This window comes from Erpetoichthys calabaricus, chromosome 3, assembly GCF_900747795.2.
Source record: "Erpetoichthys calabaricus chromosome 3, fErpCal1.3, whole genome shotgun sequence".
Lineage (NCBI taxonomy): Eukaryota > Metazoa > Chordata > Cladistia > Polypteriformes > Polypteridae > Erpetoichthys > Erpetoichthys calabaricus.
Genome location: NC_041396.2, coordinates 189,650,548 through 189,671,550, shown reverse-complemented (window position 1 = coordinate 189,671,550; position 21,003 = coordinate 189,650,548). Strand labels below are relative to the sequence as shown.

Genomic DNA, 21,003 nt, shown 5'->3' with positions numbered 1-21,003 from the left:
AACAACCAGTAAATTATTTGGGTTTTACGTATGTATGCAGCATTCAAACTGTACAAAACATAATTTAGATGCATACAGGTAAACAATACAATAAGCACCATGGACAGGAACTGCCCTATGTCCTCCATTGTTGAAATATGGTTTTCTTCCGTGAAGGATGAGTAGTTGTTACAAGCAGGATTCATTTGGAGAAGGGCCACGTAATAAGTATGAGCTAATCAAAGCGCAATTAGAATTTCCATTTTCAAAACTCGTTTTCACCTATTCACACTTCAACACTGAGCTGGAGTTTTCCGAAATATATGGCTCTGGAGAGCATTTTCAAAAGTCTCCATTTTCAGAGGCTGAAAATCATGGGGTACTGTGCTACTGTGGATGAAAGGTGAAAACAGAGATGAATGTCTGCATTTTAAAATGAAAATGTAGTAGTGTGGACGTAGCATTGATGTTTGAGGTTTAAATAAGATAGGGTTATTTCAAGATCCTCTCTAGTGATATTCTAATGATTTGCATCTGATCTGGTGCACCTGATTCTAATTTTAGGTATTTGAAGTAATGATAATTGTAGGAGTGTACTTACTTTTTCCACATGCAAAATTTGCATTTATGTTTATTTAAATTATGCAATTGACTACAAAATGTAAATTCAACATGATGTTTGTTATATTGTATCTATTTATAGATACCATTTAAATTATGATCAAATCTCAATATGTTCACATATGTTAAAAAAACTGAAAAAAATGAATGGGATGTGCTTTCTAAATATGACTAATTTAATATACCAGCCATTGCTATGTCCCAAACATTATGGTGTCCTGAAATAAATTAAAGTCTTCAATGTGCATTTTAATCGTGTCTAAATAGTTTGATTTTAAATTTTAAACTGTGGAGCAGTGGGGTAAATCATGGAAAAAATGTGTCTTTGTCCCAAAAATTATGGGGGGCACAGAATATATGCTTTAAAGTGTGGCTTGAGATGCATTGTGAGTCTGTGATAGCTAAATAACTATTCATACTGTTTCTGAAAGTGATTTGAAAAAGGTAATTGGATACCTGTGCAAGTAGTATACAGTTGCTTGACTGGCTCATTAAGTCTGTGAACTCCAGAGGAACACAGCTGATGTTACATTGTTTTTGATAGTTTTACTGTCATTGTTTTACACAAATTAAAGGGAGACGTTGAACTTCTTACCCTCCAGTTTATAGTAAGCACTTTCAAAATGCTGTCTTCTCCTCTAGGTGGACTTGTATGTGAAATTATTCTGAACACTATATGTTAAACTTGATTTTGTATCCACCTTGCTTTCCTTCGGGGCAGGTATTTTCTAGTGTAAAACAGCAAAATTCCTGTGTATTAAGGGGACAATAATGAATTTGTAGATTAAAAGCAGTATTAAACTTCTAGCATTTGCCAGTTTCTTCTACCTGCTAAAATGACTGAAATATTACAAGTGTATACCCCTATTCATTTCTACCTTTCTACCACCTTTTTGAATTTTTAACTTGCCAATGCTTTCATACTGTTATTTGTATTTCCATTATATAAACTTTATATGCCCTTTTATACTGCATGTGGCATATCTCCCTTCTTCTTTTAGTTTGAAGAGTTTTCCTTATTCTGCAACTGTTATACTTCAACTATTTTGTTTTCTATGTAATTTTTATCCCATGTCAAATCTACTTGTAAAGCTTAAAGCTGTTGTGTGCATCTTTTTAGTGGCTAATAAAAGTACATCCATGCCTATAATTATTTATTACTTACTCCAAATTCTAGTTTTATTATATATATTTTATTTATATTTATTATATATATTTATAATTTTGGAAACTCTGTGCTGTGAATACTGGTTTCCTTGGTGAGGTTTTCTCATTGACCATTCTACAATTAACTGAACTGACTGTAGAATTAAACTTGAAACTACTGCTCTTGAATGTCCTCCTACTTTTTAAAACACTCATGTACATTTTGTTTATGTACATTGAATTACATCTTTTGTGTGGGTAGGCTTTTACTGTATGTTAGAATTTTAAATTGAATCACATTTACAGCATGCATGGCCATAAAAAAGGACATGTGAATTTTTAGTAGAATCACATTTTTTAGCTTGTCATACATAATAAGCAGATAATAATGTCAAAGCACTATTGTTTACTTTCCATTATAAGATAATTATTGAACAGGATAAGAACTATGTGAATGAATTTGCTTTTGAGGATTTAAAGTGAGGAAGAAGGTCAGTTGGGTGTAGTGTCAGATTTACATCTTGAAACAACATGCAACAAGTTTTAGATGGAATGTATATTACATTTAAATACTGTAGTTTCCAAAGTTGCGCCACTCCTCAGGTGCTGTAGCTGTGAACATATCTGAATTGCAGTGTGTGGCTAAATACAAGATTGTTTTCAAACTAATTTTAAATCATTTATTGCACCATGCACATAGTGAAAATAGTCAGTATTGCATTATCAGTCTGACAAAGCTGTATTTTACATGTCTTAAATTTTTAAATATTTAGTTTTGCCTTTAATCTTGCTTTTTCTATATTTTTGAATCATTTTTTTAAATTTGTGAAGTCAGTTATTGTGGTTATAAATGATTACGTACAGTCTTTCCTCTAAGATACAACTATAGAGTTTTAAGGTTTAATGTGGTTTGAGAAGATTCAGTTTTAGTTGTGTATCAAAGGGTTTGGCATCCTCTGAAATAATTGAATAATCTTTTTGTTTTTGAAAGGGTTTACCATCGAAGTAGCAAAAGCTACCACTCTGCTCACTGTTACAGATCATCATTCAGAATCATCTCACGCAGTTGGACCATTGGAACATTATGAAAATTTAATTCTAAAAGGAGAACTGAGAGATGATGAACAGCAGAGGAACGTTTTACAGCAGCTTCAGAAGCTGCAGGAAGTTGTTAAAGGTTACAGCTGCAGTTCCACAGGCTTTTTATCTAAGGTAAGAACACTGGTTAGGGATTCAAAGCAAACAAAACAAAAAGTACATTAGCTGAATAAAGCAATGTGTTGCAAGAGCTGTATATGATGAATGTTTTATAAGACAGTGATTTGTAAACAGGGTTATATGATTTCAGGCTGATTATGTGCTATCAACATAAAATTTAGGTTTACATTTTGTGACTTCAAAAACGGTAGAAAAATAGGTTATTAAAAGAATGTGGAAACCAGTATGAAAAGTCATCCCAGCAGAAAGAGACTGAGGTTAGAATCGCTATGTGTTGGATGAGGATGTTTGTGTTTTGGACAGTTGCAAACACACTGCCATAGTGTAGTATGGAATAGAAGGCTCTTGCACAATTCACCATTCATGCAGAAGAGCTACAGGAATCACTTGTTTGCAGTGATTGCCTTCTAAAGTTGTGTAACAAAATATTTAAGGTCCCATCATTTTTGTCCATGCCATTTTCATTTGTGTTATTTTTTTTTTTAATATTTTGTTCATTCAAAACTCTAAAGCAAAATCTGATGTTTGTTAAGTATAGAATAAACAATGATGGTTGCCAGTTACTTTTGTAAGTTTCAAGTTATTTCTGAAACAATTGTGGGTTTTTTTTTTTTTCATGGAGGAGTACTAACAAATATGCCGATGTCTGTTTAAATGATGTACTAAGAACATGGATATTGAAGAAGTGTTCTTTTATTTGTAAATTGTAATGGTGGCATTATGGCAGGAGTCAATTCTGGCAGTGATGTCCTTGAGTGCTGACAGTATGTTGTTATAATCAAAGTACTTGTTAGAAAAGCCTTGCTAGAGAAATTTTGAAAAAATATGATATATGTAACCAGCTATTAAAGATGCTTCCACACATGTATTAGAAAAAATAGAACTAAAGTAACTTTTTGACGTTCTGCATGCTATAATATGGAAATTTCCACTCAGGTTTGTGATAGTTTTTCCACCTGCTTTTTTGCATACATTAATTTGCTTGTGCACCTGGAATTTTACTACTACCACCTCTTTTAACGTTTTCATGCTTGGGTTTTTTTTTGTTTTAGTTTAGAAAAGTACAAATAGTCCTTGCTAGTAAATATGACTGAAGTTGCAAGTGCCTGAGTGGTTAAGCTTGAGCTAGAATTATACTCACAAATATTTCTTGTTAATTGTTAGTTATAACAATATTGGTCAATGACTTATCAAACACATCTTATCACAAACCCAAATTTGAGATGCATATTATATTATGAGATCTGTGTGTATCACTAACCTGTATTACCTGGTGGCCTGGTTCTGACAGGTATCCATGAGCTTAAAGGTGGTTTATGGAGAGTAATGTCTTTCTTGAGGGAAGGTAGGACTCGAAGCTATCAAGATCTTTGATAATACTTTGACCTTAACATATGAGAAAGTTAAACAGCTAGCAGTTCAGACAAATATTTAGAGCAGGATTTTTGTTTTATATCTACATCTCTACATTTCAGGTTTTTTTTTCTGATGATTTCAATAGTTTCTAGGACACCAGGCTTTTTACAGCATGGTCTTACACAGCTAGTATAGTATAAACTTTAAATATCTTTTCTTTTGGAGTGCTTTAATAGTGCTTATTGTCTTTCATTTCCTAATTGGTAATATTTTACATTTAAGTAATATAATGTAATGTTTGAATGAGTTTATTGTGCTGAGCCGTATATGTTTCAATGGTGGCTGTCTGGTTATATACTGCCTTAGCAGAACTTGGTTAAAGAGAGAAAGTTGTTTCCTTTAGCCTTTCTATTGCTAATACTTTCAGATTGACATTTCAGCCTACCCTCCACCCAAACTCCCCAAATCCCCATCCTACTCTCTTTTAATGGCCTCTTAAGGAGTGTGAACTTGTATGGATATATAGATGTGGGTACATCCCCTACCTATCTTCTCCATAGTGGTAGAAACATCCACATCTACCCTGTTGTGAATAAAGCATTTAAGATCCTCTTATTTATTTTCAGTAGGCACACATGACTCTTAATTACCTCTTCATTTATGGTGTAGTAAAGTGTAATATTCGGAAGGGGCAAAAAAAAACTATTGGTTACAATAGAAATAATATTCCAACAACAGCAATAATAAGAATAATAATAATCATGAAACTGAAGTAGCATAGGAGCTGCTAAGAAAAATAATGATCAACATAACAGTATGTGATTTATATATTAGTATATGCATCTCTCAAATGAATTTACATGAAAACATTAATTGAAACTCAGCAAATATTGTCTGGCTATTGTTCACAACCATCTACTGTATGTCTTGACATTTGCTCTTGGCATGTGAAAAAAGTTCTTCACTAGTTCATCTCTCACTGGAAAAACTCATATGTTATATAGGGGTGGGTAGTATGGCCAAAATGTATATCATGATACAATTAAAAATTATAATGGTTGTAGTATACTGTACTGTATATCACAGTATAATCTAAAAAGCAGAAAAAGGATCAAATATACAACATTCGACATACAACATACAAAATAATATCGGAATAAAACACTGAGTAAAAATAAACACAAAGCTTTGAACTGGAATAACAGATAATAAACTACAATACAATATAAATACCATAAGAAAACCTTAAACAAATAATACAATTTGTGATACTAGTACAAATCTTCCTGAGGACCTGGACAGAGAGGATAAAATGAAAGACGTTCAGAATATCAGGATCAGTAAAATGCCTTCTACAGCTTCTTCTTCTTCTTCTTTCGGCTGCTTCTGTTAGGGGTTGCCACAGCGGATCATCTTCTTCCATATCTTTCTGTCCTCTGCATCTTGCTCTGTTATCGCCCATCACCTGCATGTCCTCTCTCACCACATCCATAAACCTTTGCTTAGGCCTTCCTCTTTTCTTCTTCCCTGGCAGCTTTATCCTTAGCATCCTTCTCCCAATATACCCAGCATCTCTCCTCTGCACATGTCCAAACCAACGCAATCTCTCCTTTCTGACTTTGTCTCCCAACCGTTCAACTTGAGCTGACCCTCTAATGTACTCATTTCTAATCCTATCCATCTTCATCACATCCAGTGCAAATCTTAGCATCTTTAACTCTGCTACCTCCAGCTCTGTCTCCTGCTTTCTGGTCAGTGCCACTGTCTCCAACCCATATAACATAGCTTGTCTCACTACCGTCCTGTAGACCTTCCCTTTCACTCTTGCTGATACCCGTCTGTCACAAATCATTCCTGACACTCTTCTCCACCCATTCCACCCTGCCTGTACTCTCTTTTTCACCTCTCTTCCACAATCACCATTACTCTGTACTGTTGATCCCAAGTATTTAAACTCATCCACCTTCGCCAGTTCTACTCCCTGCATCCTCACCATTCCACTGACCTCCCTCTCATTTATACACATGTATTCTGTTATTCTGTCTTGTTCCTACTGACCTTCATTCCTCTCCTCTCTAGAGCATATCTCCACCTCTCCAGGGTCTCCTCAACCTGCTCCCTACTATCACTACAGATCACAATGTCATCAGCAAACATCATAGTCCACGGGGACTCCTGTCTAATCTCGTCTGTCAACCTGTCCATCACCATTACAAATAAGAAAGGGCTCAGAGCTGATCCTAGATACATTCAACGTGGAGGTGGGATTATATCTGTCACTCCTACCGCAGACCTCACTACTGTCACACTTCCCTTGTATATATCCTGTACAACTCTTACGTACTTCTCTGCCACTCCCGACTTCCTCATACAATACCACAGCTCCTCTTCAGGCACCCTGTCATATGCTTTCTCCAGGTCCACAAAGACGCAATTCAACTCCTTCTGGCCTTCTCTAAACTTCTCTATCAACATCCTCAGAGCAAACATTGCATCTGTGGTGCTCTTTCTTGGCATGAAACCATACTGCTGCTCACTAATCATCACCTTACTTCTTAACCTAGCTTCCACTACTCTTTCCCATAACTTTATGCTGTGGCTCATCAATTTTATTCCCCTGTAGTTACTGCGGTCCTGCACATCCCCCTTATTCTTAAATATCGGCACTAGTACACTTCTTCTCCACTCCTCAGGCATCCTCTCACTTTCCACGATTCCATTAAACAATCTGGTTACAAACTCCACTGCCATCTCTCCCAAACACCTCAATGCTTCCATAGGTATGTCATCTGGACCAATAGCCTTTCCATTTTTCATCCTCTTCATAGCTGTCCTTACTTCCTCTCTTGCTAATCCATTGCACTTCCTGCTTCACTATCTCCACATCATCTAACCTCTTCTCTCTCTCGTTCTCTTCATTAGTCATCCTTTCAAAGTACTCTTTCCATCTGCTCAACACACTCTCCTCACTTGTGAGTACGTTTCCATTTTTATCCTTTATCACCCTAACCTGCTGCACATCTTTCCCAGCTCGGTCCCTCTGTCTAGCCAATCGGTACAGGTCCTTTTCTCCCTCCTTAGTGTCCAACCTCTCATACAACTCATCATACGCCTTTTCCTTAGCCTTTGACACCTCTCTCTTCACCTTGCGCCTCATCTCCTTGTACTCTTGTCTACTTTCTGCATCTCTCTGACTATCCCACTTCTTCTTTGCCATCATCTTCCTCTGTATACTCTCCTGTACTTCCCCATTCCACCACCAGGTTTCCTTTTCCTCTCTCTTTCCATATGTCACGCCAAGCACCCTTCTTCCTGTCACATTTACTACATCTGCTGTAGTTTCCTAGCTGTCTGGTAACTCTTCACTGCCACCCAGTGCCTGTCTCACCTCCTCCCTAAACTCAACCTTGCAGTCTTCCTTTTTCAACTTCCACCATTTGATCCTTGGCTCTGCCTTCACTCTCTTCCTCTTCTTGATCTGCAACGTCATCCTACAGACCACCATCCTATGCTGCTTAACTACACTTTCCCCTGCCACCACTGCAGTCTTCAATCTCCTTCAGATCAACTCTTCTGCATAGGATGTAATCTACCTGTGTGCATCTTCCTTCACTCTTGTACGTAACCCTATGTTCCTCCCTCTTCTTAAAATACGTATTCACCACAGCCATGTCCATCCTTTTGGTAAAATCCACTATCCTCTGACCTTCTTCATTCCTTTCCTTGACACCATACCTACCCATCACCTCCTTGTCTCCACTGTTCCCTTCACCAACATGCCCATTGAAATCCGCTCCAATCACCACTTTCTGTCCCTTGGGAACACTGTTCATGACTTCATCCAACTCACTCCAAAAATCTTCTTTCTCACCCATTGCACGCACAATATATCAATCTTCCTTCTCTCCATCATATTTGCTAACCCTCTCCCCTTACCAGTCATACTGCCAACATTCAAAGTTCCTACCCTCAGTTCCACTCTCTTTACTTTCCTCCTCTCCTCTTGCCTCCAGACACGTCTCCCCCCTCTTCTTCTCCTTCTTCTTCGGCCAACAGTAGCCCAATTTCCACCAGCACCCTGTTGGCTAACGGTACTGGTGGCGGTTGTTGTTAACCCAGGGCTCGACCAATCCGGTATGGAAATTTGTATTGTTGTCCGCATATTGATTTGGCAAAATTTACACCGGATGCCCGTCCTGATGTAACCCTCCCCATTTATCCAGGCTTGGGACCGGCACGAAGAAACAGACTGGTTTGTGCATCCCCTGTGGCTGGGTTAAAATGCCTTCTACAGCAAATTTTCTTAAGTCATTTTTAAAATTGTGATTTGAGTCAGCTGATCTAATTAAATTATATTCAAAGTACCTTTAATGTGTAGAATGAATAAAAGAACTGAGCAGAAAATAAATATGTATTTATTACACATACCATTAAAAAGACAGAATCTTTGAAAATGTGTACTTTATAAACTACAGGTGCTGGTCATAAAATTAGAATATCATGACAAAGTTGATTTTATTTCAGTAATTCCATTCAAAAAGTGAAACTTTTATATTAGATTCATCCATTACACACAGACTGATGTATTTCAAATGTTTATTTCTTTTAATTTTGATGATTATAACTGACAACTAATGAAAGTCCCAAATTCAGTATCTTGGAAAATTAGAATATTGTAAAAAGGGTCAATATTGAAGACACCTGGTGCCACACTCTAATCAGCTAATTAACTCAAAACACCTGCAAAAGCCTTTAAATGGTCTCTCAGTCTAGTTCTGTAGGCTACACAATCATGGGGAAGACTGCTGACTTGACAGTTGTCCAAAAGACAACCATTGACACCTTGCACAAGGAGGGCAAGACACAAAAGGTCATTGCTAAAGAGGCTGGCTGTTCACAGAGCTCTGTGTCCAAGCACATTAATAGAGAGGTGAAGGGAAGGACAAGATGCGGTAGAAAAAAAGTGTACAATCAATAGGGATAACTGCACCCTGGAGAGGATTGTGAAACAAAACCCATTCAAAAATGTGGGGGAGATTCACAAAGAGTGGACTGCAGCTGGAGTCAGTGCTTCAAGAACCACCACGCACAGACGTATGCAAGACATGGGTTTCAGCTGTCGCATTCCTTGTGTCAAGCCACTCTTGAACAAGAGACAGCGTCAGAAGCGTCTCGCCTTTGGACTGCTGCTGAGTGGTCCAAAGTTATGTTCTCTGATGAAAGTAAATTTTGCATTTCCTTTGGAAATCAAGGTCCCAGAGTCTGTAGGACGAGAGGAGAGGCACAGAATCCACATTGCATGAGGTCCAGTGTAAAGTTTCCACAGTCAGTGATGGTTTGGGGTGCCATGTCATCTGCTGGTGTTGATCCATTGTGTTTTCTGAGGTCCAAGGTCAACGCAGCTGTCTACCAGGAAGTTTTAGAGCACTTCATGCTTCCTGCTGCTGACAAACTTTATGGAGATGCAGATTTCATTTTCCAACAGGACCTGGCACCTGCACACAGTGCCAAAGCTACCAGTACCTGGTTTAAGGACCATGGTATCCCTGTTCTTGATTGGCCAGCAAACTCGCCTGACCTTAACCTCATAAAAAATCTATGGGGTATTGTGAAGAGGAAGATGCAATACGCCAGACCCAACAATTCAGAAGAGCTGAAGGCCACTATCAGAGCAACATGGGCTCTCATAACACCTGAGTAGTGCCACAGACTCATCGACTCCATGCCATGCCGCATTGCTGCAGTAATCCAGGCCAAAGGAACCCCAACTAAATATTGAGTGCTGTACATGCTCATACTTTACTTTTCATGTTCATACCTTTCAGTTGGCCAACATTTCTAAAAATCCTTTTTTTGCATTGGTCTTAATTGATACTGTAATTTTCCGTGATACTGAATTTGGGACTTTCATTAGTTGTCAGTTATAATCATCAACATTAAAAGAAATAAACATTTGAAATACATCAGTCTGTGTGTAATGAATGAATCTAATATACAAGTTTCACTTTTTGAATGGAATTACTGAAATAAATCAACTTTGTCATGATATTCTAATTTTATGACCAGCACCTGTATACAGTAAAAAAATGAAATAAGGTTGACAACAAAAATAAAAATCAAAGAGCTGTTCTTTTCCAATTCCTTTAGTTTCCCCATTGAATAAAACAAGCAAGCCTAACTAGACTTTAATATTGCCCTTCAAAACATCTTTATGAATATAAAGAGAAATTATATATAGACAAACCAAACAAAATGTCTATCCCCACTGACTGAATACTGTCATAGCAGACACTATGAAACCAAGCCCTACAATACGTACAGCCTACTAAAGAAAGCTTTCACACTTGTCACTCTAAAGATTTTCAAAATCCTCATTCTACAGAAATCGATGTTAGCGGACAAATTTTTAAATAAATACTTTAATGAGAAAACATCAATACTTGAATTAAACAAATGTCTCCCATTCCATAGCTTTCTAACACTGAAGATATACAACATTTCAGCATACAAAGATCAAATGATGTAAAAATAATGCCCTTTGTTGCCTACTTATAACTTTATTTATACTTAAAATTTTTTGCTACGTTCTTAAAAATTCTTCATTTCCTTTGGTTCCCAAAGCATGTACTTATTTTGCCTAATGATTAAACTAGGTCTAATTTATTGTCATTAGCATACCAGTAATTGTTTGAAATGTGACAAAAAAAGACTTCAAAGTCTAAAAACATAATTAAATACAAGTATAATTTTGGATTGTGAATTTGGGTGGGGGGAGGGCTCATTGGAATGAGGGACAGGGGTCCTCTTCAGAATCCAGTTCATACAGTGTGACATCCCCAACTATCCATGACAAAATTAAATGGATTTGATTTCTCACAAATCATGGTAGGGTTGTGGGTGTGGGACTTTTTTTGGATAGGGAGTTAATCGAATACCAATGAGCGTTCAGATGGAACTACAAAAACAATCTAATAATGGCAGCCTCAAGAAACGAAGGACAACAAGTATCCTGGACTGTGCTAAAAAAGGAGATGTTCTTGGAACATTTGGAGTTTGTACAAATTTGATATATCATCTTTTTTTGTGCCACAACAGAATAGGGAAAGAAAATATGTGCTCCATATTAATTGGCTGCTTGAATTAGTTGACCTCCTAACACTTTAGAGCCGAAATAGGAAATTTTAAATTGTGATGACAATTCGTAAACGAGTCATGTAGTCAGTCAATACCTGTGAATCCTGTTGTGCAATCTGACATGTTGAAGACAACAACATAAAGTAACTGTAGTTGTTAAGTGTGATACGGTCCCTGACACAAAATCATGTACAGTAGTGTGATGCTGGCCTTAGTGAAATCATGTTGATATTACCTGAATGAAGTCTGGAGCTACAAAGTGTATCTTATCAAGAAACGATAGTATTAGAGACATTGCTGTCTTCATCTTGATGATATATTTAAGTGAATAAAAAGGTTAATAGGATGTTGAGGTCTATAGCTTATGGTATACATGACCAGGTGTCATAATTCTGTTATTTGGCTGTATAGAAAATACTCTGCACAAGTCTGGCTTTCATGTTATAAGAACAATCACTTCAGTTTTCCCTTAGTATGTAGCGTAACAAAGACATGCAGTGCTGTGTTTTGTTTTCAGATGAAAAACATGTGAACAGAAAATTTTCTGCAGTATAGGAGGCTCAGTTATGTTCAGACTCAGCATTTGGGCTAATTATAAAAAGAGCAGTGCATCAACACTTTCTGATACTATATGCGCTTGTATGTTTATGTAATTTATGACCCCAATTCCAAAACAGTTGGTACACTGTGTAAAGTGTAAATAAAAACAGAATGCAATGATTTGCAAATCTCATAAACCCATATTTTATTCACAGTAAAAAATAGAAAACATCTAAAATGTTTAAACTCAGAAAAGGTACCATTTTAAGAAAAGAATAAGGTTATTTTGAATTTGATGGCAAAAACACATCTCAAAAAAGTTGGGATAGGTCAACTATACCACTGTGTAGAATCCCCTCTTCTTTTAACAACAGTCCTTAAATGTCTGGGATCTGAGGATACCAGTTGCTGGACTTTTAAGGGAGGAATGTTGTCCCATTCTTGTCTGATATGATTATAGCTGTTCAACAGTCCTGGGTCGTCTTTGTTGTATTTTCGTTTCATGATGCGGCAAATGTTTTCAGCTGGTGAAAGGTCTGGACTGCAGGCAGGCCAGTTCAGCACCTGGACTCTTCTACTGTGAAGCCATGCTGTTGTAATAGATGCAATATGCAATATAGCATTGTCTTGCTGAAATATGCAAGGCCTTCCCTGAAAATGGTGTCATTTGGATGGGAGCATATGCTGCTCTAAAACCTGTATATACCATTCAGCACTGATTGTGTCATTCCATATGTGTAAGTTGCCAATTCCATAGATGCTAAATAAGCACTAATAACATGCCAGATGGCCCCTCTCCTCTTTAGTCCTGAGGACATTCCATTAATGTTTTCCAAAAAGAACTTCAAATTTCAAATAATCTGACAAGAGAGTGTTCCACTTTGCCTCAGTCTATATATTGACCTTTAGCCTTGTCCCTTGCGCACAGAGATGTCTCCAGATTCTTGGAATCTTTTGATAACATTATGTACTGTAGATGTCGAAATATTCAGTCTTCACAATTTTACGTTGAGGAACATTATCCTGAAATTGTTCATAATTTGTAGACACAGTTTTTTTTGCAGATTGATGAACCTCTGTCCATCTTTACTTTTGAGAGTGTCTCAGAGACACTCTTTTTATACCCAATCATGTTACTGACCCATTGCCAACTGATCTAATTAGTTGCAAAATGTTCCTCCTGCTGTTTCTTTTTAGTACCACTTACTTTTTCTGGCTTTTGTTGCCTCCATTGCAACTTTTTTGAGGTGTGCGGTTGCCATCAAATTCAAAATGAGATAATATTTTCATGAAATAGTAAAATGGCTCACTTTCTTCATTTGGCATGTTTTCTGTGTTCAGTTGTGAGTACAATATGGGTTTATGAGATTTGCAAGTCATTGCAGCATCCAAACTTTTTTGGATTTGGGATTTTAAATTAAAAGTGATTTTTTTTTTCTGTAGAGTTACTGATGTAGTACTATTTTCAGTTGCTTCTGGCTAGAAGTGTAATTTGGAAATTAGAAAAAGAACTGAATAATATCAAAATCTGTTGTAAAGTGAATTTCATGTTCTTAAATTATTAAATACCTCTTGAACCATAAATGATTGCTATTATATCTCATTTTTATTTTGTTATGTAACTGTTAGGAATGAAGTCAGCGAGCATTTAAGACCAATCTGAAACTAGTTTCACTGATTAAGTATTTTTGACCATTTTGACTTTAAGAAAGTATTAATTCTGAGGCATGCATTTTCCAATAGCTCTGTGCCTATTCTGATGGCTAAGTTAAAAAAAAATAATCATGTATGCTATGCAGTACATCTTACTAAATAATACATTGAGAATTAATACAGCGTAAGGGCTTTTAGCTACAATTTTCAAAATAGGTCAGATAGGGACACATTCTTACAATGTGAGTCTACATTTAATATCAGTTGGTTTTAGTGTTTAGGTAATTTATAAAATGTTCTGTCCCTAGTAAAAATTTGAGGAAGGGATGTGGGTATTCATATTGTAAAATGTTCTGAAGTTTTTGTGGTTTTTGTGTATTGTATTCTGTGCCATATGTTATCTTAACACTTTCAAACATTATTGTCTTGTTCCATTATTTCTGTATGGTTGTCTTTGCCCCTTCACTAATTATTAACAGGAAAGCACTACAGTGTATGTGAAATAACAATGTGACTTTATTCTATTTTTTTTAATTGGAAAATTTCTTCCGTTGCTGCAATGTAAAAGAAAATACTGTGTTTCTTTCATTTTGTTAGTCCTGTTATTCTCCTTCCTTTTTCATCTGCATAATGGACTAATGTATTTCATTCCAATGTGTAAGGTTTTAGAAAACATTAACTGAATGATCAAAGACTCAGGAGACACTGTGACCTGGGGTGGCTGATGTGCATGAGTTATCTCTGATCCTTTGGGATGCTAGCCCCATTCCTTATACTTATAAACTTATAACTTCTAATCATTTGAGGAAATACTGTATACAGGTGGAATCATGTTATAATGAAACTCATGGGACCATAAATATATTTTGTTATAACGTAAATTTCATTATAATGAATATGGGGAAAATATGTATACTGTTGTGACCAGGGTGCCATCTCTAACAGTAGAGACTCAAGGACAGCTCTGTAACTGCTCTGCTGCGTCTGGTATTCAGTAAACCAAGGGCGAAATAATTGGTTGTCCTCTTCAGGATCAAGCTTACCACATGACATGCTTGTTGCACGATATTTAGAACATTTAACATCAGGCTCTGAAATGCTCTTTGTTGCACTCTCCTGATCTTACTGCTCTAGACCGCTTCTGCCACAGCTGTGATTCCGAGACGCTGGTGTTCTTCTAAGCTGAAGATGGGAGCTAAAGCAGGCGACTGCCCTTGTAATTGCTCCAGACAGCTCCTACTTTGAATGAAGTCTTGAAACTGTACCTGCCTTCTCTACATAGTAATAAAGTACCTGAATTTTCCTTGAAATCCTAATCTCACCTTCCTGTCTCTCGTGCAACTCTGTGACCCAAGCTTGACAATACCTGTATAAAAAAACAGCACTTATTAAACTACAAGAAATATTTTATTTGAAAACATGACGTTAGATAGTAACTTTTTTTAAATAGATATATAGGTATGAATACAGAATGAATATGAGATGTTAGATGTAACTTTTTTCATAGAAGTAAAGGTATGAAAATACAGAATGAAAAGAGAGATCAAATGAAGATGAAGCCTTGATTCCGAATGCTTTCGCCATGTAATTTTTCATAATTCTGGAATCAACTTTTACTAGGACTTTTAATTTTTCATTCAGCGTAAACTGACACTGTTTGTTGCTTTTTTTGAGAAGTGCTATGAAACTTGAACACTACAGTATCCACACAAGACACAAATTACCCTTGCGGAAGCTAGGTGGAATACAGTCTCACAGAGACTGCCCAAGACCAGAAACTTCACAACTGACTATCACTTTCTTCGAGATAGGCTGTTGCAGAGTTCTCGAGACTTGGTGCGGAAAGTGTACACGTGGCATTAAGTATTTTTTTCATTGCATTATTATCTTCAGTGGCCATTTTTGGTCAAAAAAACATTTGGTATACTGAGATTTACATTTCGTTAAAACAAAATTCGTTTAACATAATGTTTTATGAACGTCTGTCCAGGCCCAAGTTTCCAGCAAAGTGTAAAAAAACAAAAAACAAAATCAGCATGCATTTGGATTTTCAGGAAGATTTAGCATTTAATCCATGAAGATTTTTTAGGCATTAAAGAAAAACAGAACAAAAACTTGAATGTCTGGAATGTTTTGAGTATGCCTAACACTTAAAACATGGAGATGGTGGCCACGTTGCTTAATTACTGTCCAAAAATAACTGAGCTCGAAGACTGTACCTATCAGAAAAATATTTCCATAGTGGGTGTTCCTGAAAACGGAGAAACAATTTTTGAAGATGTTGTGATTGGTTATCTTCCCTGCCCTGTGTAACTTCACTGTGCTGGTAGAAAAATGTCAAAGGTTTTGTACTGCCTTGTGACAGTTCTTCTTGATTGAGGCCACTGATCCTAAGATTTCTTAATTATGTTGATCAGCAAAATGTTCTTCACAAAACAATACTGACTTTTAAATTTGATATTTGAATGTCATCCTGGTTTTCTGTTTTCATATTTTGGCCCTGTTAGTAATGAAAAGGATTTTAACCTTACTATGGAAACCCTTGCCTTAGTCCTCCATACCCATTAATTAATCAATTCAGTTTTTATTCATAGTTCTTCTCAAAAAATGTATAAACTTATGAATGAGATGCACCAACAACAACATATATTTCTATAGCACATTTTCATACACAGAATGTAGTTCAAAGTGCTTTACAAGATGTAAAACAAATAGTTACAAGAAAAAAAAAAGTTAAATTAGGCAAGAATAATAAACAATAATTAACAAATAAATACAGGCTTACATAACATAAATGTATAATTACTGGTAAAGTATACTCAAATATATAATATTGTATTCTAAGTTTCTAAAGATGAGTACGATGATAAGGCCAGGTGGCTGGGAGGAGAGAAAAAAAGAAAAAAAACTCAAGTTGAAGAAGAAATCAAATTTGCAGGGTTTGCAAGGACAAAAGATAGAATGCCCAGTAGGGGCTGGGCTATCTAACATAGATGTCCTTTAAGTCATTCCTCGTTGTTTCCAGATTTGGTCCCAGAGGATTTGCCACAGTAGGTCTCATGGACAACTGGGGCACCCGCCTTCATTTGAGTATCACAGGTGGCAGTACAGTGCCTTGATCAGTTGGTGACAGTGCAAAATGCCACCACAGGGAAACCAGAAAAGAAAGCAGAAAAAAGTAGAGCTTAATAATGATTGGAAATCCCTGAATAACAACGATAATACTGTGCATGTATATTCTATTAGGAATAGAACTTAAATATACAGTGGAACCTCGGTTTATGAGCATAATTCGTTCCGGAAACGTGCTCGTAGTCCAAAGCACTCGTATATCAAAGTGAATTTCCCCATAAGAAATAATGGAAACTCAGATGATTTGTTCCACAACCCAAAACTATTCATATAAAAATGATTAATACAAAATATAAAGTAAAAATACATTAAACAAATTAACCTGCACTTTACCTTTGAAAAGAATCATGGCTGGTGTGAGTGAGTTTCTAAACTCTTGTGGGATTGCACCTAACAGGACGACACGTGGAAGAGCGTCCCAAAGCAATCGCAGTCTCCCAGAAGAAAAGATCATGGACATGCTATAAGCGCCTGCCGTCGATGGGTGATACAAGGAACAAGGAACATTATAAATGCGCAGGGCCCTGCCTGACTGCTGTGTCTGTGTATAGGAGAGCGGCAGATCCCGCTACAATAAATAACAGCGCTGTTGCTGTTTCAAGCTGAATAAAGCTGGTGTTGCTAAAGTACTGAGACTCAGCTTCGTGTTTTAGGGTGCAAGACGGGGACTCGCACGTCACAGCACACACACACACACACACACACACACACAATGCTGTAGTAAACAGTATACGCTCATACAGATGTTGACTATATGAGTGAGGCACGCCGACTCAGACTGAGAATAGGAGACGATTGCCCACAATCCCGCAGCGAGAGAGAGAGAAGAACCATCAGCTCAGTTGTGATCACATGATGCTCAGCAGACAAAGTGTATACATACTACTCGTACTTCAAGACCTTGCTCGTTTATCAAGTCAAAATTTATTAAAATTTTTTGCTCGTCTTGCAAATCACTCTTAAACCAAGTTACTCGCAAACCGAGGTTCCACTGTCTACAAAAATCTACAAAAACTCAAAATTAAAAAAGTGGGTTTTTAGGAGTTTTTTTAAAGTGGCGCACGGTGTTAGCCTTGCGCATTTTTATTGGTAACTTATTTCAGGTTTTTGGTGCGTATGTTTAAAAATAAAAAAAATGAAAGATGTGGCAATAATGTTTCTCAAAAAAATACACACACACACACATACATATGAAAAAGTTTGGGAACCCTTCTCAGCCTGCATAATAATTTACTTTCAACAAAAAAGACAACAGTGGTATGTGTTTCATTTTCTAGGAACATCTGAGTACTGGGGTGTTTTCCAAACAAAGATTTTTAGTGAAGCAGTATTTAGTTGTATGACATTAAATCAAATGTGAAAAACCGGCTGTGCAAAAATTTGGGTACCCTTGTAATTTTGCTGATTTGAATACATGTAACTAATTACTTGCAACACCAAATTGGTTGGATTAGCTCGTTAAGCCTTGAACTTCATAGACAGGTGTGTCCAATCATGAGAAAAGGTATTTAAGGTGGTCAATTGCAAGTTGTGCTTCCCTTTTACTCTCCTCTGAGGAGTGACAGCATGGGATCCTCAAAGCAATTCTAAAAAGATCTGAAAACAAAGATTGTTCAGTATCATGGTTTAGGGGAAGGCTACAAAAAGCTATCTCAGAGGTTTAAACTGTTAGTTTCAACTGTAAGGAATGTAATCAGGAAATGGAAGGCCACAGGCACAGTTGCTGTTAAACCCAGGTCTGGCAGGCCAAGAAATATACAGGTGCGGCATATGCGCAGGATTATGGTTACAGACAACCCACAGATCACCTCCAAAGACCTGCAGGAACATCCTGCTGCAGATGGTGTATCTGTACATCGTTCTACAATTCAGCGCAATTTGCACAAAGAATATCTGTATGGCAGGGTGATGAGAAAGAAGCCCTTTCTGCACTCACGCCACAAACAGAGGCGCTTGTTGTATGCAAATGCTCATTTAGACAAGCCAGATTCATTTTGGAACAAAGTTCTTTGGACTGATGAGAGAAAAATTGAGTTATTTGGTCATAACAAAAAGCGCTTTGCATGGCGGAAGAAGAATACCGCATTCCAAGAAAAACACCTGCTACCTACTGTCAAATTTGGTGGAGCTTCCATCATGCTGTGGGGCTGTGTGGCTAGTTCAGGGACTGGAGCCCTTGTTAAAGTTGAGGGTCGGATGAATTCAACCCAATATCAACAAATTCTTCAGGATAATGTTCAAGCATCAGTCACAAAGTTGAAGTTACGCAGGGGTTGGATATTCCAATGACCCAAAACACAGTTCGAAATCTACAAAGGCATTCATGCAGGGGGAGAAGTACAATGTTCTGGAATGGCCGTCACTGTCCCCTGACTTGAATATCATTGAAAATTTATGGGATGATTTGAAGCAGGCTGTCCATGCTCGGCAGCCATCAAATTTAACTGAACTGGAGAGATTTTTGCATGGAAGAATGATCAAAAATGCCTCTATCCAGAATCCAGACACTCATCAAAGGCTATAGGAGGCGTCTAGAGGCTGTTATATTTGCAAAAGGAGGCTCCACTAAGTATTGATGTAATATCTCTGTTGGGGTGCCCAAATTTATGCACCTGTCTAATTTTGTTATGATGCATATTGCATATTTTCTGTTAATCCAATAAACTTAATGTCACTGCTGAAATACTACAGTTTCCATAAGGCATGTGATATATTAAAAGTTGCTACTTTGAAAGCTCAGCCAATGATAAACAAAAATCCAATGAATTAAGAGGAGTTCCCAAACTTTTTCATATGACTGTATATACACATACAACAGCAAGAGTCAAATGAGTAGAAAAATCAGTAAGCATAAAGATGTATAAATGGTAAATGCATTTAACTAGAATACAAATACAGTGAAAAGGGCCAACAATGGGGAGGTGTTAAACACAATTTGGGAAAAGGAACAAAAACATATTTACAGATTTTTGACAAAGGTTTTGAACAGCGTGAAAATGAATCATTAAATTTGTCAAAAAAGGGATAATGCTACTTTAGCTTTTTGAACAAGATACTACTCAAAGTCAAAGAGTGATTATCCAGCAATATTCCATAAAAACTGTTATATTTAAACTAACGTAAACTGAAGTAACTAAGAAGCAAATGGATGGGTCCTTGTCTTTTGCAATAAATTCACTGCATGGTCAAATGGCCAGGGAGAAAAACAAACTTGCAGCCTTCAAGTATGCTGGAGATGATGAACCTCTTGGGGGTCTGAGGCCAAAGCCTGCACAGTCCCTCTGCACATCCCAGCATACACATACATGTGGCTGTCTCAGTTCAATCACAATTCCATTTCAAGACATCTTGTGAACTTTTGTTCTCTCCAGCATCACAGGCAATTTGAGTTGATGTAACAATCAGCCGAGACACAGGGCACCGCTACAATAAACTGGAAAATGAAAACAGAGAAAAATGGCAGAAGTTACTGCCAAGTGCAGATCTTACAAACTGTATACAGTACCATTTCTAATCTATTACAACCAATGTATGTAATTAAGAAAAAGCCAAATTAGAAAAGTGGGCTTGTTGAAATTTTTTGAAATGCTCGACATTTGTAGCCTGGCACTTCTTTATTGGCAAAGCATTCCAGATTTTTTTGCATGAGTACAGAAAGCTGCCAGTTTTATGCTTGATCTTGGAATAAAAAGTAAAGCAATGTTTTAGAAGAGAAATGTTTGGCGCAGACACTCCAAAATACAGGAAGGGTCTAAAATACTCAAAACCTTCTATACATTTAATAGAACCTTAAAATCAATACTACGTGAGACAGACAGACAGTGTAATGAGACTGAGACAGTTTTCAGAAGTTGGGGGGAAAAAACGGGTCAATATCTCCTAGTCACTTGAAAAACACAGTAGATAAACAATGTTCACTCATTTAGTTCAAACATTAATAAATTGTACCCTTACTTCTTCTTCTGCCTCCTTTCTTGGTACACCTGTAGAGAGCATTACCAAAGTAAACCATGATGTTATTGCCACTGTAGCTGAAGACCTATCCGGGTCTGGTTTTAAAACACAATTGATGTCTCTGGCCATTATAGTTTTATGAGTGTTCACATTAGGAACAGATGGAATTACATTTTAAATGAAATCTCTGTCATCCACTTTAGGTGTTTAGATATTTCTCAAAATCACTTTAGTATCAAGTAAATTGCTTATCATGATAACATATTACTG

The 21,003-nt window shown here is 36.9% G+C and overlaps 1 protein-coding gene across 1 annotated transcript in view; it reads left to right on the top strand.

The window, feature by feature from the left end:
- Window positions 1-21,003, top strand: part of afg1lb (AFG1 like ATPase b) — a 265,220-nt gene that overhangs the window by 68,784 nt on the left and 175,433 nt on the right. The window contains exon 2 of the mRNA XM_028798899.2: window positions 2,738-2,958. Coding sequence (XP_028654732.1) covers window positions 2,738-2,958 — 221 coding nt within the window. The remainder of the gene's footprint in view (window positions 1-2,737; window positions 2,959-21,003) is intronic.